Source organism: Liolophura sinensis, chromosome 6 (assembly GCF_032854445.1).
Source record: "Liolophura sinensis isolate JHLJ2023 chromosome 6, CUHK_Ljap_v2, whole genome shotgun sequence".
NCBI lineage: Eukaryota > Metazoa > Mollusca > Polyplacophora > Chitonida > Chitonidae > Liolophura > Liolophura sinensis.
Window position 1 is genome coordinate 41,391,726 of NC_088300.1, and position 25,902 is coordinate 41,417,627.

Sequence of the window (25,902 nt, forward strand, 5' to 3'; positions counted from 1 at the left end):
CAGGCATTTCAACCACACAGAAAGGCGCGGCCGAATCACCTTATGTTACTGAGCTAGCACGAGCCCGGTCTACATCTAATGTAATCTCATGTCACTGCAGGAGCAAATTCTATGGTGGCTGATAGCGTCCGTTTTTGAATGTGACGTTAGCGACGTTAGCGACCTGAACGGGGTCACGGAAGGCGCGGAGGGCGCGGTTCAGCGTGTTCCGCGGTGTGGCGGAGGACGCGTAAGGCATGGAGGTCGAGATTTTAATAATACCCCGCCCTCCGCCAGGTCGCTAAGTGATGTGGATGGACGCTATCAGTCACCATAAAATTCTACCTGAACAGAACTGTATTTACACAAAGTGTATTAGCATAGAAGTAGATAACTATTATTAGACAATTAATGTTCACAGAATGACTAATTACTACTCATAGTGTAATGTAAATTGATTATTACACTATTGGTGTCATTCGCGCTATCATCCTTACATTATGGTTAGCACGTGCTGTCTGTGGCGTAACTCTTATTCATTATGGAAATTGATTACTTATCGTAGCAGTACTGTGGAAAAATCAACTACCGGTATACTGACTGTCAATAGATCACTTGACACTGTATACTGTGTATCTAACCCGGGTTGAAACGAATGCCCTGTGTTGTGTCTCTAGGGTTATACTGATGTGTGGGGCTTGGGGTGCGGCATTTCTCTATAACCCTGCATTTTGTCATAGTTATTACGTCTTTTAGAGTCAGTGGCTGGTCACTGTCAACTTAAAGTATGCTGTAGGCTAACTCGCTTTAGGCGTAATATATGTGTGTTTACGTATAAACGCCTGTTTAGGCGGTGGATGAATCACCTCGGTTCAAACACTGCGGGAATAAAAGGATAGGGCCTCCGTTATTTACTCTCCCCAAACTGTGGTTAAGCGATCTGACCTGTTGGTGATTACCTCGCGCTTGTTCTGCTTTGGTGTCAGGATTTCTCACATTGACAGAGCATCGAGCCTTATGTGGCCTACTATACAACTCAGTGAACTTTACATGCACATTATCAGGGGGCGCCACCGGAGTGAATCCCAAGCTTCCGTGAGTCGGAACCAATCCCAAACGTTCCTCCAATTATTTCTTAGCGCCCTTTGGTTGGAAAGTGTAATAAGGACTCTGAGTATTAGCCCGTACACTAGCGTTGAAAGTCAAGCTACCTGAGCTAGCAATGTAGGCCTTCACGTACGGAAAGTCTAAGGACTTCGCAAACTGCAACATTAGAGTGATATAATTCCTGTATACTACGCAGAATTTACGTATTTGGATAAACGAAGTTTGTGCTGGACTGACTGAATATTTATACGGTGTCTTTGTTGGTGAAACAATTGCGTCAACTTACTCCGCACAAATGTGTCAGCTAGTATAGAATTTGTGGGCGCTTTTCTTCTTCTCAGTTGTCAAGAGATTTATCGAGGCGTATCGGATTGGGTTCAAGGACATCTGAAAGCCCACATAGGCGTACGTCAACACACACACTTTCGTGAAACATCCGAGCGTATTCCAGTACCTGTAGTCACAGATAACTTCCAGAAATAGAATGTAACTTTTTGGTTGTTTGGTCATAGCTGGAACTAAAGCTTTCTTGGAAACTATCTTTACCTTTGTCCGTAACCCAAGGATAAGGAATTCCTGTCATCAGTTAGCAGCATGCCGAGGGGTTCCGACAGAAAGGTGGTTGACCCAGTGTTACGAGTAAGTCAGAATGCACATCAGTAATTAATTGTTTAGTTATAGAATGAATGATTATGGCTTAATAATAATAGCGATAATATTTCAGCCATATCGTGGCGAGTAGTCCTATAACTACGTCTAGTTACAGGAAACGGTCTTGAAATCGAACCACAAGTGAATGTAGCAATCCTTGATGCCTGTCTTTGACTTAAGAGTACTTTTATACAGCGTTCAGTAGCGTTTATCATTGGTCCGTGATACACAATACCGATTGAACTGGGAATGTGAAATTGTTTAAAACCACATCTGTTGATATCTAATGATGAAAATACAGGTGTGGAACAGATATATTTTGCCTGGAATTCGATATATGCCAAAAATTCATTTATATGTATCAGAACATCTTTGCGTTGAAACAGGTATTCGTATACCAGCCATTCGTATATCGTATATGTCACTGACTTGTTTGTAAAATTAAAATTAGACTAATGTCATATACAATATATTGTGACAAAAGAGAGTTCCTATTAAATACCGATAGGTATTATATATATATGTATATATATATATATATATATATATATATATATGTCTTATAGTGTTGGTATATATGCCAATTTTTGCTGATTTCGATATATATATATATATATATATATATATATATATATATATATATATATATATATATATATATATTTCTTCTTTCTTTGTCATATATTATGTGGTATATTTAATCTAAGCAGAGCAAAATGTATCATTTAAGACCCTCCTGAAAATTGTCAATAATAAATTTGAAATTTATTACTGCTTCGGTAACCTCAAGGCCCGTTTTCACGGTGTGATTTGTACTACCTACTTGTAGCATACAACCGAGTCGAAATGTGAGAACACCCGAATCGTTTCGACATTTGTCGCATTCAACGAGTTGTGAGCTAGCCGAAAGAAATAGAGAAAGCTCTTCTTTCATGCTACAAATCGCGTACACTGACCAATCAAATTGCTTCAGTTTTTTCCGCGATCAGTTACGCCCCTTTGTCTTACCAATAAAAGCTTGCCAACAACCATGTCCGAAGAAGCAGACGATATAAACGCTTGTACTGGAAAAGCACACTGGTGCACAGCTCACAGAAACCGAGCAATTTATGGCTTATCTCTGTCAAGATCTACTATGAAATTACACAACATGTAAATTACAGTAAACACCTTCACATGACAAACCATGTTAGGTGCGGTTTTTGTCGAACTCTCCATTCAAATGTTATCGAATGAGAACGGGCCTTAATGGTTAGAACATTCGCCTCGAAGTCGGGACCTCGCTTGGCGTTCAGCAGGAAGGGGATAGTGCAACTACTGGTTGACCCGTATTAGTATCAGACCCTTACCCCAAGCACTTACTCACTCACTCGAAGTCGGGAAAAGCCGGATCAAACCCAGCTCGAGTCATACCAAAGAATTTAAAAATGGTACTTGTTGTTGCTTCGTTTGGACCTCAGCACCGAGAGGCTAGTGCAAGGAAAGAGAGCTGGCTGGGCCTGTGTCAGTATAATGTGACTGGGTATCGGTGTCATATCTGGTGTCAACGTCTTGATACAGTGGAGATAATTTAAGTTGTTAAGAATGACGTAAAACCCCAAGAAATCATTCATTCATTCATTCATTTGAAATTTATTAGTCAGCTAACTTAACGATCATACTATTTGACAACGAAGGTGGAGAGGCGGCATAAGAAGAGCAGTGGAGTGTATATCTCATCATACTTTCTCGAAAATCAGGATAATTTACATTCCGCGCATATTTTAAAACCTTAATTTTTTACCAGAATACGGCCTGTCATCTCTTGAATAATTCTATTCGCGTTTCAATGTACTTGATCCTTTAAGCTGTGACACTGTTTGCACAGGCTGTAACGAACTGAAATAGTTATTTGCGGGGGATGAAACCAGCTTTTCAGCTGTGTCAACCCGGTTTCGGAAAACTCGGCTTTACCTGTCAGGAAAACACTTTTTCATACCCGTGGGTAAATACGCCTATGTGCGCTTGATAAACTGGACAAAAAGCAAACCTTCATACCGGAAAACACCTGCGTGTATCAGAATGTTAAGATTTATTCTTATGTAATAAAGACTGGTGGCGCACCAATCAAACGTAATACATCACCGACACGCCTGAGACATACGTGTGTACTTAATGCTCTCTGTCGTTGTGCGTGCGTGTATCTTCCGAAGGTGTCCAAAAGTTTCTCTTCCAAAGCATTAGTTATGTCAATAACGTGAAATAAGATGATTAAAAGACATTTTCATACCGTTCATAATGTTATAATGTCATGCTCTCAGATACATGGACTTTGCTGACCTGCACCAAACATTTTATGAAAGAGAATCCTTTAACGTTACAGGCTTATGAATGCTATTCATTGTCTTTTCATTTCAACAAAACGATGTCGCATCAGAGGGGAAGTCTATAATCGACATGTTTTAAACGACATAAATAGACCTCTCTTAAAATTCGGCTGATTTCCACGATTTCAAGCATTTTAACTACAACAAACAGTTTGTAAGTCGTTCCATTTGTCTATCTTTGGTTGGTCGCCAGTCAAATATCTGACATTTTTAACGCACAAGGGCCATTCACTTAACGAATGGGGCCTGAGTATTTAGGACGACATTCACTTAACGACAGGGGCCTGAGTATTTAGGACGACATTCACTTAACGACTGGGGCCTGAGTATTTAGGACGAGATTCACTAAACGACAGGGGCCTGAGTATTTAGGACGACATTCAATTAACGACTCGGACCTGAGTATTTAGGACGACATTCACTTAACGACTGGGGCCTGAATATTTAGGACGACATTCACTTAACGACTGGAGCCTGAGTGTTTAAAACGACATTCACTTAACGACAGGGGCCTGAGTACTTAGGACGACATTCACTTAACGACAGGGGCCTTGGTATTTAGGACGACATTCAATTAACGACTGGGGCCTGAGTATTTAGGACGACATTCACTTAACGACAGGGGCCTGGGTATTTTGGACGACATTCACTTAACGACAGGGACCTTGGCATTTAGGACGACATTCAATTAATGACTGAGGCCTGAGTATTTAGGACGACATTCACTTAACGACTGGGGCCTGAGTATTTAGGACGACATCGACTATTGGGAGATTCCACAGCTATCGCTTATCTGAGCTTGTTTTTTTGTCCAGGTCAGTGCTGTCTTATTTTTGATGAGGTCAAAGCATGCATAGTTTTATAAATGAAAACATGTTTTTGTGACATCCTTATAAAATGTGCGTCCGCTTTAACCATAAAGCCGGGACAAAAACTATCAATGTTCACTTTGCAAGTGTGTGTTATCATGATATCCTTATTATTTGAAAACTAAAAAAAAAAATTTAAAACTCCGTGAGTTTCCGAACTAAAGAACTATACGGTGCTATGCAATTACTTTTTAATATATGATGCGAAAACCACATCGAACATACTGGAATGATATTTGTAGTTACATTAATAATCGTGTAGTCTTTTATGTATACGGGTATACAGTGAATTTGAAGGAATGCCTGTTGTACCGACCTTCTGGTAGTATACAGTATTAAACAGCATTGTGAGTCTGATGGAACGTTCACTGTCACATGAATGTGATGTTTACAGAGTTGCATATACAATGTCCAAAATGAACTTTAATTGTGCCCGAATGTCTGTTGTAATAAAACGGTGGTAGTTGCAGCGGCACACTCATACACTGCTGACGTGCATGTGCTTGAAGGGGATTCCTTGGCTAAGATAAGTTATGGCCTTTCCCTTCCCCCTTCGACAACGAAGTCTCACGCTCGAATCCAGCGCCTTCTGGTTTCGTGGCGGTATTAAGTCAGAGGGCGACTTACCTGGCGAAGGGCGGGCGTTTTCCACGTTTCTGTCAGGTTTCCTCCAATCGTAAATCAGACCGCCTGTAGAGAAGTGGAAACATTCTGGGGTATGTCATTAATAACATTCTGGGATATGTCATTAATGACATTCTGGGGTATGTCGATAATGACATTTTGGGGTATGTCGATAATGACATTCTGGGGTATGTCGATAATGACATTTTGGGATATGTCGTTGATGACATTTTGGGGTATGTCGATAATGACTTTCTGGGGTATGACGTTAATGACATTCTGGGATATGCCGTTAATGAAATTCTGGGATATGTCGTTAATGAAATTTGCACCACTGTTGGATAAATTACAATTTAGGCCTGCTGTTGGTACACACAGTTACGTGGATGTGGATAGTTACCACTGTGATGTGTACCACACGTACACGCTTAATTGTAGAGAGTAGCTCTGCAGATGCATATGCTACTAAACATATGGTTTTCAGCTCCTTGTCCCCGTATTTATTTATTGTTTGATTGATGTATTACGCCGTACTTAGAGAATATTTCACTTATACGACGGCGGCCAGCATAATGGTAGGTGGAAACAGAGCAGAGCACGGGGAAACCCACCGTATGCCCTAGGATGACGATGGTATATTTGTTGTTTCTTTGTACTTTCAGCTGATGGCCAAACAGTCGGTGGGTGTAGTGAGAAATCTGGCTAGGAATGAGAACAACATCACTCACGACCTAGACGCCGAGATCAAGAAATCCGACACCGTCCCTGTGACGAAATGGAACAAGTAAGTCACTTACCCTCACATTTTTATAACAGCAATTTCTTATATTTCGAATTAAATTTATTTGTTCATTCAAGTTCGTGGGATATGTGGACACTTTCAAGACCGTGGTAGTTTGGGGTCGTGATTCGTGGCCACCTGGTTAAGAGTGTTTCATTTGAATCGCCAGGAGTCCCGAGATGTTGGTTGAATCCAATCCTCGACCAGGATTCTGATGTTCTCTAAACTCCAGTGTTACCTCTCGACATCTCACCAACATTTTCACTATGAGTTCAAGTCCAGCTCCTGCTGGTTTCCTGTCCGGTCGCACGTGGGAAGATTTTCCAGCAACCCGCGGATGGTCGTGGGTTTCCCCGTGTTCTGCCCAGTTTCCTCCCACCATAATGCTGGCAGGCGTCGTGGAAGTGAAATATTCTTGAAATACGGCGTAAAACACCAAGCAGATAAATAAATCAACTACACAATACCCGACTCGTTTAGGTGCTCACGCAAATAACAGGTCGACATCGCTCCGTTTTATTCGTCTTACACGAACCACTTTCATTCCAACAATATGGCATATACCTTGAGTTAGAACTACAAGTGCCCGGTACCGGTGAGAAAGTTCGACTCAAGTACCGAACAGAATTGACCGCTGTCGTATATAAGTGAAAAAATGCATCCTTTGCCATACAAATATGTAGATATTTCCACATATATACCATGCTGTAGACTGAAAAACTTACAGTTTTGTAAAGTGTAAAATGGTATATCATTTGTGTGGACCGTGCGGTTAGTGTCGCTTATATGTGTAAGACAACGTCAGGATACGGACTCATACCAGTTAGGAAGAAAGCATCATTTATGGTCAGACTATCTTGTCGCCGCATTGCGGTTAACAGTTTTGGTGATATCTGTCTCCATGACCAAGTGGTTATTCCCTGTGGTTATAGTGGTTACAGTGGTAAAGTTAGTGAGGTTTTAACGCTAGTGAATGTACACCAGTGTCACTGTGTCGGTTAGTCACTTTTGCTACGTGGCGCTGTCAGCCATCGTCGAACAGAATGACCTGTTGTGGTGTCGCTAAGCATATGTTAGATACTTAATAGAACACATCTCACTATACCACATATAAATAGTCTGTATACTTTTTCGTGGACGCGTAAGGTGATACCGTTCGAGGTTTTGTCGGATTGCAGAGGACTGAAACACGATAGGAAACAAACCTAAAGTAAAACTACCAGATCTGTTCTGACAAAACAAAACTATCAGGTATCGGTAAGTCAGGAGCTTTACAATCCCTTCTATAATTTCCAGTCATTATATGTCTTATCAGACTACAGGCGTGTATACGAATCCATCTGTATTACTACATGTGCGCTATATTAATTAATCTGTATTACTGTATATTCGCTATACGAATTCATCTGTATTACTGTATATTTTGTTATACCAATTCGTCTGTATTACTGCATATTTTGTTATACCAATTCGTCTGTATTACTGTGTATTCACTATCCTATTTCAATACCCAGTTATAGTAGTTGCTACTTGCCCGGCTGTATATAAGTTGTTAAATGATTTCACTGTCTGTATTTTCACTACCTGTTAAGTGGCTGTTACTCAGTACAGTCCCTGTGGCATGACTAGCCACTGATGACAGGCCACTGTGACGGCTAGTCACACCCTATAACCTAATCTAATGTCACATGGTGTTACCTCACGTGTCGTGTAACAGCAAGACGGGCAAATCCCTACACCTGACCCTCCTCATCCCCTAATCGTTTCTTGTTAAAAAAAAAAAACAAAAAAAAAATAAAAAAATAAGAACATCTCCTACTTCTTGCTTGTTTCGACTTCAGAAGGCTAATAATCAGGCAGGTTAGAAAGTGTTCAGCTTCGTTGCGACTGGGGAGGTTGGTGTGTTTGTTTGGAGGGGGGGGGGGGGAGGTAGTGCATGTACTTTTGTCTGACATGGTTTTACTTCCAATATACATCTCTTATTAAAACACGGATACGTTACACCGTGCTCGTACCATGACAACAATAATCACTGCTTAGTGTGCCGTACAGGTTCGATAACATTTTTTTTTACTCAGAACATCCTATTCATCGCCGTGCCAATTACTAATTAACAACATGATTAATTACTTTTATGCAATTATAATGCAGTTGATTGTATTAGCTGAGTGGCGTAGTGCATATATTTGCACCGTTTAGATTTACAAAACATATAAAAGAATAGTAAACAAATATATACAAAACGATAAGTTATGTTTATTACATTAAAGCTCTCCTCATATTAAGGATAGAGTTTAACATTTGCATATTCTGTCAGGTTTAGGTATTTTGCAATGGTCATAATAATATGATATTGTTCATCAGTAATCCGTACCTTTGTGACGAAATATAATGATCTGATAGATTTGCATGAACAACAATGAAGACATACTAATTATGGTAATCATGGAATGGAATAAAATTGTGTGACATATATCATTGAGACTGACTTACCTGTAAACACGGGACTTTGATTACGTAACATTCCTATAATACAGGTAATAATCTTGTTTGTTAATCTGCGTTACAATATCATCCCTGGATAACGACTTTGCGCACAGACTTAACCTTTCTATTTCTGCACTATGTCTTAGTAGAATAGAGCAACTCCTCTTTTTAACATGGTGCTCATTACCTTTAATTACCTGTCAGCTTTAATATCCTGTTTAATTAATGCACCTCAAGCTTTTCTGTAATCCTTGTAAAACACCTTTTTGGGACGATGTGATATTAGGGAGGGGCTGATATGCACATATCGATGATGTGTTAAATGTCGAACACCTGAGCGACACAGGTAACCAGTCTTTCTCACCCGTGTTTTATCTCTCACGATCTCATCAACATCATAACTCGTTAGACTCCGTGTCCTCAAACTGATGTTATAATTTATAGATTTAGATTATTAATACAGGACATAGGATTTTGTAAATTAAGCCAAACCATGGAAATTAAAAAGTTAGGTGTATTAACAAAATATTTAATACAGTGTATTTAAATCGGCTTTTAGTAGTATTATACGAACGTTGTACCAAAAATGCCTAATCAAATGTTTACTAAATGGAACTTGCCAAATTTGTGAGTTGCAAGATAATAATGCACAATGTATCAAAACTGGCGAACGACGACAATAACAATAGATATAAACAAATATTGACAGATAAATACGGAAAATACTATTGTTTCACTTACTGCTTAGTAATTTTAATGACAGTTAATTGATAGATAATTAATTAAAGTACAGTATTATAAAAATGTGTATAAGTCTTGGGTTGAGATGCAGTGTCGATCGTTCATCAACTCGAGCCGTCTTGTAGCGCGCAAGCTCCCGAGAAGGAAGTTAGCCGAAACATTGAGTGAGGGCTGAGTGCATGTTAACAACATCACGATCGAAATGATCTCCCGCTGGCGCGGACAATGCGTTATCAGAATACACACTGTGGAAACATACATCTATCTGTACATATTTCTTTTATTAAAACAACGGAAACAAAGTAATAAATAAGTGCGCTCGTCCGTTTCTTTATTAGTGATGTATCCGAATAATGGGCTGCCATAACAAACATGCCGTAAGGTGATTCGACAACAAATTAATACGTCATTCAAATGGTGATGAACGTCTTGAGAAAGAAGAGTTGATTGAAATAAAATATAAGTGCAATCTGGACTGGCCAGTAAGAGCGTCCGAAGAAGACAGGAGTGGACCGAACGAAGCTAGTGTCTGCTACACGAACAATGAGTTCTGAGATCAAAACCTGGCAATCCTCCTGGGATATTCCGGCACACGTGTACAATAAGTATCGGCAATCGTGCTACCCTAAACAACAACACACGTGCAAAAGGTAGGCATTAATAACCATTCTTGGTATCACAGATTCCAGCCAACAAGGATTTGGTTTCTTTGTTTACTTAAAGGATGCTTGAAACGCTTGGTTTTTATTTCTTAACACAGAGTATATGAGGTGCCCTAACATATAAAAGTACAGCTTCTCGGCCTTCTTCTTGGGGCGTAAAAATGGCTTTAAAGCATAGTTCTCCTAAGGCCCCAGGGGTCAGTCCAGAAATTAAGTAGCCTGCTGTGGTGGGACCAAAGAAACTCACGGCCTTGAACCAGATACTTGACAAATCTTCTGACTTAAAGCCTCGTGTGGACCAGAAACAGCTGCATTAGACATGTTTTGTCAAGGACCTAAACGTTTCGAGAGCGACGCGATAGAAGAATTGGCCAGCGAGGGCCGCAAGAAAAGCCTCTCTTGTACTTTAATCGATACTGTAACTGTAGGCTTTAGTTTGTCTCCCACTTTTATGTTTTTTTATAGCACACGAAAATATTTGCCGATAAATCACGTCATTGTTTGTATCTTTATCATCCTCGTCGACCTTGAATAAATAAATTAACATACTGTAACTGTTGAACGAGTTACATGTACATAGACTGTGCATGCGTGTTGCCCTTAATTGTAAAAGCTTCGCTTTATATGATTGTTTCATTTTGATACGCACATAAGTATTAGATGAACGAACTGTGAACGGAAGTGCCATTTATAGGAACGATGTATGAAATAGCGTCCTTGTAACTGCCATTTTTGTGTATAATTGACCACTTTGTGCTTTAGTCTGATAAAGTGGTCCATGTTCACGCATGCGCCACATTTAGATATCATCTTTCTTTTACATGTTTACTTCTTGGTTTCATTTAGCAGTTATGGGTGGACTGTTCTTGGTTTTAATTGGTTCAGTGTTAAACATGCCCATTACTTGAACCAGATGTCGTATCGCCCTTAACTGAATGCAACATTCGGACTGACATATTTGCATGATGCCTATCAGTTATGTGAGGTGCGAAACCTACTGTGTGCGATAAGAAACCTAGCTTATGACTTATGAAACCTGTTGTGTGAGACACCAGGCTTACTGTGAGGTATTGTGCATGTGGGTACTGAATTAGGGGCAAGTATATACATAGGCCATCTATGTAGTTATTAAAAATACACAGTCGTGATGGTTAAATTAAGACGTGAAATAGAGGAAAAAGGAGAACGAAGAAGCTATTCTGTGTCATGGTTGTACACACGGCAAATGAGCGCAGTTCCTTATTAATCAAATAAAAAAAAACTCTCACACGTCAACACTGATGACATACTGGCAGTGGAACAATGTGGTGGTGAAAAAAATTATAGACTACATGTATTGTAGATGGTGGATCTTGTGTGTTTTTGTAGAAGGAATAACAATGGTCTCCTCTCAAGGTTTGCCCCATTCCTGGAGAGATTCTGAACTTGCTACCAGATTATTACACCCGGATTGTTGTCTTAGATCTTGTGAATTAGGTGATGCCAACCACAGGCATGTTCCCTCTATGAACTAGTGTGTCTGGAATGCTTGACATTCAGTTTAAGTTGTTTGTTTTTCCTCATGGTTTACAAAAAGTACAACCTTGGTATATGTGGAAATACATAAGAAGATTCATTAACTCTGGCGTTGTTTCTGATATAAAAGAATACATCATGGAGATTAAAATAAGAGCAACGACAAAAGAGTGCTTGCTGGCAAATGGTCCCAGTAATTCGGGGCCAGGGACTTTTCAGCACCCGTATGAACAGCCGAAATCATGATATATATATACTCCATCATCCACACAGTGGGCCTATTTCAGGACTTCCAGTTTGAAACTTCGTTCTGATTTCTTACCCCGAAATTCTTCTTGAAACCATTTACATCTGGTGCCTCTTTGTTTTTGGCAACTAACCAGTCACATGTATGCTGATTTGGTTGCCTGCGAAATGGTGTCATTAGTTCTGTTGGCAAATTGTTTTGAATACCTCAGTGTCAGCTGTGATAGTTGTCCTATTGGGGAGTTCGAACTGCTTTGGCGTAAAAGGAGAAAACAAACCCTACTGTATCCTGTGACCTGTGAAATATGTTAGGCAACCTCTGTTGACATTAATTTACCGATCACCTGTCCCACCATGTCCCGACGTTAGACCCCAAGCATACACCATGTTCCAGAGGCATAAATGCCACATCTCTCCTCCAGTTACCTCTCATGTTCACAGAAATTCAGCTCCTCAGTTCTCCTCAGTGTTTGTCTATTCTAAATCACTTTTTCTGAGACATCTTTCAGACGCCAATGATGTAGTTAGTGTGATAAAAAACAGTTACCTGTCAGTTTTCACAGATCACATGATACAGTGGGGCTTGTTTTATCTTTAGTGATAAAAGAGTTAGGACTTGAAACTGCGGCCCTATTGTGATACATTAGATCGTTTACAGTTATCACGGTTCTGGAATAATAACACTTTTGCTTTATAAAATTTAGGCTGGTTTCCTGTTACAAAATACAGTGTACCTGTAATGGTTGGATTTCAGCTACACGCCTTGTTTGTTGTTTTTCACATTGGTAATTTATTTACCTTCCACATAGCTAGAGTAAGCTGATGCTTTATTCATTAATAGGACCTAAGCTGTGTCATAATGCACAAATGACTTTGGTTAGGGCGAGGTTGGGCTAATGTGCTAGATGATGCGGGGTGTGTGGTAATCGTGTGTGAGGCGCAAAGTGCCATGTGGAGTAATTGTGTGAGAGGCGTGAAATGCCATGTGGGATAATTGTGTGTGAGGTGCGAAGTGCCATGTAGGATAATTGTGTGTGAGGCGTGAAGTGTCATGTGAGGTAATTGTGTGTGAGACGCGAAGTGCCATGTGGGATAATTGTGTGTGAGGCGCGAAGTGCCATGTGGGATAATTGTGTGTGAGGCGCGAAGTGTCATGTGGGATAATTGTGTGTGAGGCGCGAAGTGCCATGTGGAGTATTTGTGTGCGTATTCAGTGGTGTCACGAGGGTGGAGGGGATGGGTAATTTAGTGCCTGATGAGGAGGTGGGGGGTTTGCATAATTTACTCAATGGTGTCATGTTTATACACCCAAACGACCCTTCGGTTAATATTACAATTTATGACACCACAGAGTCGCACACTTAAATGACAAGTGTTTAATAAGTTTTACCTACCACTGAAATCTTCTTAGCTCATATTATCACTATTAATACAGATCACAGGTATCATGTTTTAATCGCACACAATCATCACTCACACATTTGTTTTTCAAAATCTACATTAACTAACGAGACAGTATTTTTTCCTGCATGGGAAGGCAATAAACTTTTTATGCTTCACTGGCTTCAAAGCGATCATTTGTCTTTTCACTATTTACAGAAGCAATGTTTTTTTTTTACTTATGAAGAGGAAACCTCCAGGAACACATGTAGCGTCCAACAGAGAGCTTCTTCACCAATTTTAGCCGCATATCAGGACATGCTCAATTTAGCTCGAAAACGTCTGCGTAAAAACAAAAATAATTTGACCACAAGTTTATGCATTACCATTTTACACGCTAATTAAAGACTAATTAAAGATGATTACTCAATTTTTACACTCACATGTCAGTGATGTCACAACTAAGCGACATTAGATTCAAAATGACAACTTTTGTATCAGTTTTTAAATTTCGCTTTTAAACTAACCGCAAAACGAAACATTTCTGTTTGGGACTCAGCATCTGTTCAGAGTTTTTTTTTTCATGTTCACCGTTGTTAACTTAAAACTTTTTATTGTTAGACTTTTTGTCGAATTCACAGATTTGACTGTTTTCTGCAACGTTTTTTTTTTTTTTTACAGTTAATAGTTAATCCGGTCTTTTCTATAGGCATGTTTGGTTATTTGTTTACATGTTTGCTCCATTGTTACTTTAAGCCGGTGTTTACAACTTGGTTTAGTCTAGTCCGTGCTCAAACTTATTTCCATGGGTGGATTCACAGCGTTATTACATACTTTGTCCCGTATTAGACTGTACTTATGGCTAAATGTCCGTTAAACTAGGGGTTATGGCTGTTTATGCATCGTGTGGGATAAAACTGACAGGCTAGTTTCTTATCACATTTACACGGTGGTTATTGACCCGAAACGTATACTATTTTCTTTCTTTACACTTTGGTTCCGTTGTAAGTTTGATACCGTCTCTATAGCTTTGCATCGTTGTCCGATTGAGGTTTCCTACGCAGCCTTATGTATTCCTTACACTTGGTCTTTCAGCACTATATTTACTTACAGCTAATGCACTCAGTTTGGTAACATTACATTTTGTGATACTTAAAATTAGATCACATGATGCCAAAGTAATGTATATTGCATAATCAGGTTTGCCACACAACATCCGCTAAATAGTTTACGACACGTATAGTAACGCTGTCATGTAATGTTCACACAACTTTCTGCTGAATTGACAGTTCTAAGTATAACAGTTTATCTCTGAAGCATAAGTAACACCTAACCAGGGCTGTCCGCAATAATTCCCAAAGCGTCTGCATAACAACCTGCCTTGCAACATTCAGAAAACCTATACGAACGTGTGTTTTATACAGCTGGTCATTTTACTTCTTTTCTCTGGGTCCAGTTGATATATCCAGATGTGGGCTTTACAATAACCTTCAAGTCTTTAAGTTTCTGTCCAGCTGAAGGCAAACGACTAATATTATAGAAGTGTGACTATGTTATTGTGACCATGGAGAAAAATGATGTACTTGTTCGCTTTTCAAATCACTCGGGCAAATTCGTTGTGTTGATGATGCAGTGAAGATAGACAATGTCCGTTTTTCAAGTGGAGGGGGAAGAGGGATGGTTCCGCCTCGTTACCCATTTACTACATATATACATGTATGATTGTAAATAACTTTACGAACATTTAGAAACTAAAACATTTTCGCACCGTGTAATTTTCCAATAAGTTGGTATTTTTATGTATGTTTAATTCAGCGTTTGATGTTTGAAAGAAGACTCTATAACAAAACGATCCGTTCCCAACTGGCTTAGTAGCTCATTTAGTAGAGCGTTGTTACTAGAAGTCGTAAGTTCATTTATTTGTTTGATTGTTGTTTCACGCTGTACTCAAGCATATTTCACGTACACGACAGCGGCCATCATTATTGTAGGGGGAAACCAGGCGGATCCCGGGGAAACTCACGACCGTTCGCAGGTTGCTGGAAGACCTTCCCGCCTACGGCCAGCTTGAGCTGGACTTGAACTCGTGTGTTAGGCTCCTGTGACAGGCTCCTGTGTCATTGGCACGTTAACCACCTCGGCCACGGAGACCTCAAGTCGTAAGTTTAAAATTCACTCATGCCAATACTGTGATTGGACACGAGATAGCTGTTTCACTGTCGGACATTCAAATATTGATGTTTTCCCTGAGGATGATAGCAGTTGTTGACTCTCTAAATAGAAATAATTCTGTATTGTATCATGAAGCATATGGTCAGCCACAGAATGTTGACAAATGCATGTCCTTTTATGACGCAAGTAGCAAAATGCGACCAGATGCCTATACAGCGGGCGATCCTGGGAATCTTGGTTTATGAGGTTGTTTTGGGTATATTTGGTGACAGGATATGACTGACCCTTTGGAGACATAAAATCGGCCTTTTACTGATTGCGCAACCCCTATTGTGTTTTTGAAAAAGATCACATTTCTGCGACTTTATTTCTGACATTGGAAACAGTTTATGCTGTGCTATTTTTATTCCCCTTACTGATACGCTCGCATAAAAGAACGGCAATGTGATCAGTGGCTTGATGACTACGTGACGTCAACCACAGAAATGCGAACCATAGATCGCGGGACACTGATTGGTTATCGGTGTAATCACGTGCTGTTGGACGTGATTCGGCTCGCCACAAGCCGCACTTACAGCGCCGGTGGTCCTGATTTACACTGTGCAAGCTAGATTATCTGACCACATGAACTCTAGTCCTTTAGTAGCTGACATCTCAAACAACAACATCCCCGCTGGAGACTCTGTAAATGTGTTAAGAGCAATTTTTCTTCTTGGCGGTGTTTTATCAATAAGAGAAGAAGAGAGCAAAGACGTGCTGTACAGACTTTAGGATATAGCCGTTAATGCAACGTACACATAAACTATTTTTTATGTTCAACTAAGTTTTTAAGTGTTTTCTTGACTTAACAGTATTTTTTTTAACCAAACACTTGTGTTGTATATATGGTTAACTTTATAACAAGCACATGTGACTGAAGAGCAAATTCACAGTCAGTTTAAGGGTGTCTTCATCGATCCATCCTATAATATAGTAATTATTCTCCTGTTGGAATATAGGGCATAAGCATACGAAATAATAGTTTGTGTCATGCAGTAGGTAAAATAAATACATGTAAAGAAATGTGGCCACGCAGTATGAATATACTTTCATGCCCAAGTAAAACAAAAAACATACAATAAATCTAGTAGATGACACATATCCTCAGTTCAAACACATATTAAATGAAAAAAAGCAATGCACATTTGCTTGTGTTTGAAAATTCCAAATACCCACCTTGAGATATGTTTGAGATGTTGTACAGAAAGTAAAAACTTGGTGATTTCTTCATGATGGTTGGATGTTACATTCAAGTAATACAGAATTCTTATGTCACAGAATCAGAGCTAGTTTCTAATATCCACAGATATGCGGCCATAAATTACTCAGTACATTCTTTCGCCATTTTAATGTTGATGAAAGAACCAGACTGACTGCATTTTCGAAAAAAACCTAAAACCCACAAACCTTATGAAGACATTCGAAGTCACCGCTGTGAGTTCAAATCCAGCTCATGCTTGCTTCCTCTATCGCGGTCTATCTGCAATCTGCATTTGGTCCCCGAGCTCTCCCCGTTTCCTCCAACCATAATGCTGTCCACCCTCGTAAAAGGGCAATATGTTTGATTCGTAAGATATCAATCAAATAAAAAAAATTAATAAATTGAAAATCTTCAGGGGCAGAGGTGTGCATGCCTAGTACACGAGTGTCACAACAACACAGGGCCACTATATATAGTCACACAAGTTCTTCATCAGTGCAAAAGTTTGATATCTGACCTTGCGAACCTGTGAAAAGTGATGAATGCGTTGGTGGCCCAGTGACACAAAAACGCACCCAGCGGGCGGGTCCTCCTACCTGAACAACCTACCAATGATTCCGTTTCTCTGACGTATTTCAGGTTTCGGGTGAAAGGTCAGCGCGTGCTACACGGGAAGTATGTGTTGATGTTGGTGGTGGCCCTCTGTGTGCTGGACTGCTGCCTTGTGATCACAGAGCTCATCCTGGACATCCACGCCGTCAAAGGTATATTTCAATTCCTTTCAAAACCTTTCAATTCAGTATATCTATAATTAAAACGTTTCGTTATCACTGGTCTTATAGATGCATTATTTTGTCCAGTCCTGTAGTTATCACTGGCCATACAGATGCATTATTTTGTCCAGTCCTGTAGTTATCACTGGTTATACAGATGCATTATTTTGTCCAGTCCTGTAGTTATCACTGGTTATACAGATGCATTGTTTTGTCCAGTCCTGTAGTTATCACTGGTCATACAGATGCATTATTTTGTCCAGTCCTGTAGTTATCACTGGTCATACAGATGCATTATTTTGTCCAGTCCTGTAGTTATCACTGGCCATACAGATGCATTATTTTGTCCAGTCCTGTAGTTATCACTGGTCATACAGATGCATCATTTTTTCCAGTCCTGTAGTTATCACTGGTTATACAGATGCATTATTTTGTCCAGTCCTGTAGTTATCACTGGCCATACAGATGCATTATTTTGTCCAGTCCTGTAGTGTATGCCTTTGCATCAAAATAGAAAAAAGAGAGGGTATTGCATTTTCTAGATTTAACTTAACTAGAGCGGAATAAATGAATAATTGTGACTTTAGGCAAGATTGTATTTCTTCCATGTCGGCTGCTCTGCTTTTACTCTCCATGCTGTAGTCTTCCTTATTCAATACCGGCATAAACCAGAATTCTGTTGGATTTCTGACTCCTTTGCATTCTTTTGATCTTATTGTTTATTAAATATGATGACAACACAACGTTTTGAGTAATGATAGAGCAGACCACTGGTCTTAAAAAAAACTTTGACTGAGGTAACTTGACCAGAGGCCGGATTCTACCGGTTACATGTGACCGTTTACTAACTATCACTATTACTACCTTTATCTGACATATCTTTCATGTAAGTTATTTTCTTTGCTTCAAAACAACAACTCGACATCACAATTCAGCTCTTTTCTCTCATAAAAACAAATTTTTTACTACTATTTTCCAGATGCTCTCAGCACATTCCAGCATGGATCAGACTTTCATGGAAGTGACTATGAAAAGGCCCCAAGTAACTCAAGCTACGACAGCACAGACTCGTACCTTGCCACCGAGCGGGCCCCGGATGTGGCTCACTCCGTCCACCGACGAGCTTCTGCCGACGGCCACCCGCTCCCTCTCACCATGGAGATCGCCCATGGTTGTCATTTTGCCAGCGTCGCCATACTCGGCGTTCTTCTTGTCTACGTAAGTATATTGCCAATCGAACAAGTCCTAAATTGTAACAGCTATGATTTTGTGACATGATTTAGTTGTTTTATTAATTATCTGCAGTTCATGTTTTCTGATAGTGTGTCAAGACAATTACCTAGTTGAGATGCAAGCAAGCATAAAACAATTATCATTTACGGTTTGTGTTTGTGTTTCAAAGTTGTGTTTTTAATCGAAGTGTTTATCTTTCCTTTGCAGGTTATTTTCAAAGTTGTCTTTTTTGGAAAAGAAATGTTTTCAAAGAAACTGGAGGTGAGTAATGCATAGAACAAAAACATCAGGAGTCGGTCGCTATCTCCCGAACTCTTGTCACTTCATACTTGACAAAGTCTAGATGACTTAATTATTATGTCTTGTAATATCAGAATCGTAACATTCTTTGTTACAAGTGAGAGTAGGACGTTTGACATCGTTGAATGTATTTTTGGCTGTGGGAATTAACAATGTAACCTCTTGATTTGTAATTTAATTACTGATAGGTTTAATACATCACATCCCCGACCAGTTAGGCACTGTGACATTCATGCTGGGATAATATTTGTAACAATCTTCCAATTTTTTTCGCACAGATGTTTGATGCATTTGTTGTCCTGGCTTCTTTTGCCCTTGACTTGGCTTTTCTCGACGGTCTAACAAACGGACCAATAGAAAACACCGCCTTTATTCTGAGCTTCTTCGTGCCATGGAGAGTTCTTCGAGTTGTCAACAGTAAGTATAATAGTTTTGAAATTTATCAGATATAAACGAAAAACTGCTTGTTTAAAATTTCGCCCACCAAGCCAGGCTGATATTTCTGTCAATAAATTGTTCTTTACCGATTCAACTTGGAGGGATCAACCTCCATTCGTGTCTTGGCGTTGTACGCAAATAAGTGACCTCAGACCCAAATTAATTTTTCCCTATGCGACATTATTAAGATTTGGTGCTGTAACAAATCTCGACCCACCTCATACAGCAGCTGTCACTGGTGCCTAGCAAACTCAGGGGGACATCGCTCTGAGCCTCATCATTACTTGACACCTTGCGTCCTCTCACCAGTTTTAAGTAAAATTCATACTTTCCCAAAGCTAGGCATTTCCATTTCGTTCATACCAAGTATGCACCAGTACACTAAATAATGCTAGCTGGTATAGAAAACAGGGACTGCTTGAAATTAATAAAGACTTAATGCCTTAAAATACACAGAATCATGTTCTTAAGTGATAATAGGTACTTTGTGCGAATTCATGAATCGCCTCTTAACCTTATGAGCACATAACTGTCCAGGTGATATAATGAGTCTACCCTAGTTATATTTTGGATGTGGCTTACTGGATTAGTTTTCTCTGAGGTCTGGGTCTACCCCAACTAAACTTTGAGTGTGGCTTATTCGACCAGTTTTCTCTGGAATCTGAGTCGACCCCAATTGAATTTTGGGTGTGATTCTCTGGAATCTGAGTCTACCCCCAGTTAAAATTTGGGTGTGGCTTACTGGATGAGTTTTCTCTAGAATCTGAGTATACCCCAGTTGAACTTTGAGTGTGGCTTATTGGATCAGTTTTCGCTGCAGTACGTTGTCTAGCACCAGTTAAAATTTTGGTGTGGCTTACTGGATCAGTTTTCTCTACATTCTGAGTATACCTCAGTTAAAGTTTGGTTATGGCTTATTGGATCAGTTTTCTCTGCAGTACGAGTCTACTAACGTTTAAAGTTAGGGTGTGGCTTGGGTGTAACCGTCCATCTTGGAGATAGTTTTTATACAGACCAGCATGTCATGTGTAACATCATAGATGGCGCCTTTTGTAGTATGAGATCCTTACATATTAACGAGAATGACGTAATCGTCCGTTACTTTTAAATCACAATCTGTTCGGTTAAGGTCTGTAACGAACTGTATCTAATACCGTTTAACCTGGTACTAGGGGCCTTAAAGGCAGCCATGCTCATTACATCTGCATGATGCCTTTATGAACAGTTGCAATCAAAGCGCGATTGAGATACCTTGTTAAATTGTTATTTGACCTGGAACTCATTCATGGACTACGAATTTGAACTTTGATATGGAATTCATGCCTGGAATATCCACTGTGCCCGGCATCAATGAAAACTGATGACTGCTTCTCTCTTGTGTGTTACCGGCTTTATTTCCTATTTGTATAATTTTTTACATACCTTTGTCTTTGGGAGGTAGTGTTAAATGTTGTTTTGGAAATGAATCTTGCTATTACCCACTTGGAACACCGTTTACGGACTTCGAATGGTATACAAAGTCGGACATGACGCTTATATTTACTTAATCAGTTTTCTCTGGAATCTGAGCCTGCCCCATTTAAAGTTTGGGTGTGACTTACTTCATCAGTTTTCTCTGGAATCTGAGTTTACCCCAGTTAAAGTTTGGGTGTGTCTTACTGGATCAGCTTTCAATGGAGCCTGGGTCCAGTGGAACATTGGAGGTGGATTGCCTTAACTAGTCATGGTCGCCATAGTAGCTGTGTGAACGCTTTCTTCATGAATTCTTTCCCTGATTCCATATACTGTTTGCATCACCTGAATTCTCGCCTTGTTTCTGTTAGGTTTGGTGGTTGCCATATTGGACCACGAACATTACAAATTGGTACTCATCTACAAGTCCAAGAAGAGGGTTGAGATTACTCTTGACGAGGTTCGGGAAGAATTACACGAGGCCTTGGTAAGACGCCTTTACTCTTTAGGATTCCTAACTTTCCATCTCCGTTCAAAGATAATGAACGCTCGATTTGTTTCTAGCTTTTCGTTTGTTTGTTTGTTGTTGTTGTTGTTGTTTTTTTTTTTGTTTTCTTGTTTTTTTATTTTTGCTTTATTGTTTTTTTTTTGTCTCTTGATTGTTTTGATTGTTTGTTCGTTTGTGGGGGAAGGGAGTTGATGTAAGATTAAACGTTAAAATGAGCTTAAAATGTTTAGTCTTCTAGATAAGTTTTGAAATGATCCTATAATGTCGTCACTAAAATCGTTCTAGTTCTACATGTAAACACAATCTGACCATATATATCGTTTTTATCCTTTCAGAATCGCATACGGAAATTAAAAGATTTGTCTTTGAAGAGTGGAGTGGACGAATGGAAAGTAAACTTGTGTCTGGGTGAGATACCATAACTGATATATACATGACACACTGTACAATCACATGACCAGTGTTTGTTACTGCTGGTCGTGGAAATGGATCATTCCTTACACTAATTTACAAGGTGGATGTTTTTGTACAGCACCTATTAATATATGAAACATTTTGTTTCGAGTTAATGTTCAAAGTCCAGTCATTCACATCTTGCAAAACAGTTCCATGTTACATCTCTTTATTTTGGATTGCAGTGCAAGCAGCAAAGAACGACGGAAAGAAGAATGCCTTATCGTCTTTCGCATCATTCACATTTGGAGCGATGACTGAGAAGAAACCTGCCAGTAAGAAGCTGAGTAATGGAATTAGTACTCAAAACCCCATTCGTGTCCCACAACTGCTAGAGGAGGAAAAGACGGAAAACAAAGTGACAGCCGACAAAGAGAAGCAGTCCGACGGTGAGCTAAGAAAGCGAAACAACAGTACAGTCAGCACAGAAACCGGCCATCCGAAATCTCTGTCTGGAGACAGTGCTCTCTCATTATCTCTAGATACGGAACAGAGTGACTCCAGTCACAAGGCCATTAAACAAACCGAAGACCCGGATGCTGTCCAGACTTCGCCGAATAATGTCCACACTGCTAACCAAAGCACGGTTGTGAATATTCCGGAAAAGAAGCAGAACAATGAGAACAAATCAGAACATACAGCCATTGAGATTTCACTTCCGGTATCTGACAAAGACAAGGCGCAATCAAAGGATGAGGTTGACAATGGAGGATTAGGAATCTCAGGACATGTTAACCCGGCATTTATATCGGATGATGTGTCCACTAAGTTGTGATGAACATTCAGGGATATGTCCCAAAGTATATAATATAGGTGGCGCTGCTGATACCCAGATCATAGTTACCAATGAGCTTCCGTCATGATGACGTCGTGGACTTGCCAAACTCCTGAGAATCGGTCTCCTCCAACATTCCGAGTGGTTATATCTGTGTCCATAGTCACATTGCTACCTCAGATTATGTACAAAAATCTGTTACATCAGTAGATAAGGCATTTCTCCAATGCCTTATTCCAAATGTTTCTCAATCCGTGTACCTACCATGACCTGTTCACAAATTATTATCGGCTTTCATCTTCTTGGGGCCGGTTGTTGAGAAGTGCTTTAAAGATTAAGCCAGGCTTAAATATCAATATCAGCAGTATTGTTCTAACAGACTGACAGTAGTACAGACTAAAGTTAGTACCGAGCCTAACTGCTGATACACTTTTTAACAAATGGGTCAAGATTTCAAAAGTCAAGCCTTTTGTTTTTATACGGTGTGATCAACAAGATACATTCATTTTCTTCTATTCTACAGTACATGGTGACTTTGGATTCCACTGATCACGAGGTTTTTGTATTACCCTACCATTTTCTTAAAAACTAAAGTGTCTGACCATCTATCAGACCAATTTTTAGTAAGTGTTAATGTTTCAACGCTCTTCAAAAGTGTTCAAAAATTTGAATGTGAACACTTTGGCGAGTTTTAAAACATTACCACTGTATGAAAGTGCAGTCACTCCTCGTGACCTTTATAGTGTTAAAAGTAACACTTTAATATTAAGAGTGCAGATGACTATGGATTAAAATGTGCAACTCTCAGTCATGACAGCTGAACGGCGCCGGAATATTCACTATGTATTTCAACATCGACAGAACAGTAAATGAATGAAATGAGGCTGAAACCCGAACAAAGAGCTGATGTGACGCAATACATTTGTGAAAAAGAAAGCGTTAGTTCGTGAAACATCAGGGAAGTGGTAATGCTTGTGTATTTCATTATGAAATGAACCTTGAAATCAGACGTTTTTTTCTGGCTGATTTATAACCTATTAAAACTGAATGCCATTATAACAAGTGTCTGATCAGCCTGACGTAATTATGTGTTCATATCGCCATGTTGAAACGACATCCGTTAAGTTACTCAGAAATGGCTCTTACCTGAGTTCTGCTGCTCTATCAGTCTATCCTGTATAGCTTCTTCATTCACGAATAACAAAGCGATGTGTCATCAGAATTAATTAATATGTCAAGAAAACCTGCTTTTTGTGCAGCTTTTCCACGCTGAGTAGAGAATAGATGGAAAGACGGAGTTCTAACTTAGTGAATGGGATATCACACATTTGTATCCTTAAAAGTCTGCTGTGAACAATGAAGTAAATGTGATATCCAGCATTCCACGTTACTAAAACCAGAAATGGGTTTGAAAGTGACGTCAATATTTTCTTGACTTCTCATATAAACAAAGTCTAGACCGCTAAATTCGAAGTTTTCTGAAGGGTGTCTGGGGCAAGGCATTTGATAAAGGTCACACTGACCCATATTCGTGAGCAATACATCTGCGAGAAAGTCGCCCAAAATGCACGAAAGGAAACCGATAAAAACTATTGTCTGTATTGTTTCGTACATTTTTTCAATATGAATGAATACTTGAAGTGTTAAGTTTGTACCATCTAATGTTTTTCGTTTGACAAGTTATGCCAACGTTCTTGTGTGGGGGTGGGGGGTATTTGCTGGAGGTGTAGATTAAATTTGATTGAACAAGTTTAACTGGTTTACAAAATTAAGGAATTTTTACATATATAACACAGTTAATACCTACATGTTAGTGGTTTGCTTAATGTCAGTAATAAACGGATATTATAAAAACAATATGAGTTATGTAGCATAAATCACTTCGTAAGTGATTAAGAGTGATTGTGTGTTCTCAGTATAATTAAGCTAAATATTTCATCTTTATATCGTAGTCAAGACCGACTTTTCATTCCATCAACCTACCACGAGCTTTCATACCAGAAATAGAAAATGTGACGCAGATGTATTATTATAGCATCTTACATGGTTTATTATCCACGAAAAGCTGCTTTTGTAAATGTGTCATTAATGAAGTCCCGTATTGTTGACTTCACAGTCCCGTATTGTTGACATCACGCAGTCCTGTACTGTTGACGTCACGCAGCGCCGTACTGCTTACGTCACACTTCAACTTGCAGTTTGTGGCTTCAACGTTCTTGAATTCAATAGTTTTTAAACCTATCAAGGATTCCACGAGTGTATAAAGAAACACCTGATCATTGAGCGTGTTCTTTACGTGGAAATAAAAAAATAAGCTACAGTGGTAACGGCAGCAACGTTTGGTTCAAATTTGATGAAACATCATTAGGCATACAAAAACTTCACGGAGTTTCCCGATCCTAGCAATCGTTCGTTTCAGGTGTTTTTTTTATGTTTGCTGTATACAGTGTTTATTCAGATAATTTGAAGCATACTTTTATGTTGTCAAACTTGACTGTACATAACATATGGACATCCCTAGTACAAGTGTTAAGAATATGTTTTATGCCATTGGTAAAATGCATAGGTTATTTGTATATATCGTGTGGAATAAACGTTTGATGTAAAATAACATGTGAAAGTCGTTGTATTCCTTTTTTACCTTTGATCGATACGATATTGTTGAAATACTGCCACAAACGTTTAATGATAAGACTGAGGGATTTCCTCAGGCAGACAATATGTTCAAGATTTCCGAATCAGGTCTGTGTGTTTTCAAAGAAGCAAAAATAACCGACTTGAAAAAAAGTATAAGCATTCATAAAATAAAATACGACCAGTCTGTTTTTGTTTTGTTTTTTTTTTCGACACAAGGTATTTCAATAATTTTCGACGCGAAATTCGCTTTTTGACGACAGGGAGTGATGGCTGCCGTTTTGGTGTAAATGTATCTGTAAACATTTCACACATTCCAGACAACCAAAAATGCCCACCTGGTTAAGAAATGAGCTGAAAATCTGACCACCTGGACCGACCAATAATTTTTGATCTAGCCGAACATACGCCCTTCTTGTCTGATGCCTCTGGGAATGGACAAACAGTAGTGTAGCAGCCGTTTGGTCATGCAGAAGGGTATGATATAAGAGAAGGAACATAAATGTTTCGATTTCT

At 39.4% G+C, this 25,902-nt stretch overlaps 1 protein-coding gene across 1 annotated transcript; it reads left to right on the top strand.

The window, feature by feature from the left end:
- Positions 1 to 1,241: 1,241 nt before the first annotated feature.
- On the top strand, positions 1,242 to 25,701 carry LOC135468364 (uncharacterized). Its single transcript, XM_064746573.1, has 9 exons — positions 1,242 to 1,725; positions 6,259 to 6,380; positions 17,460 to 17,584; positions 18,573 to 18,811; positions 19,034 to 19,087; positions 19,405 to 19,543; positions 21,388 to 21,503; positions 21,860 to 21,932; positions 22,163 to 25,701. The coding sequence occupies exons 1-9, from the start codon at positions 1,681 to 1,683 to the stop codon at positions 22,750 to 22,752; spliced, it is 1,503 nt and encodes a 500-aa protein (XP_064602643.1). The 5' UTR covers positions 1,242 to 1,680; the 3' UTR covers positions 22,753 to 25,701.
- The last annotated feature ends 201 nt before the right edge of the window (positions 25,702 to 25,902 follow it).

Coding starts and splice junctions, on each gene's coding strand:
- LOC135468364 (XM_064746573.1), top strand. CDS start 1,681: ATGCCGAGGGGTTCCGACAGAAAGGTGGTTGACCCAGTGTTACGA. Junction 6,381..17,459: donor CCTGTGACGAAATGGAACAA/GTAAGTCACTTA, acceptor GACGTATTTCAG/GTTTCGGGTGAAAGGTCAGC. Junction 17,585..18,572: donor GGACATCCACGCCGTCAAAG/GTATATTTCAAT, acceptor ACTATTTTCCAG/ATGCTCTCAGCACATTCCAG.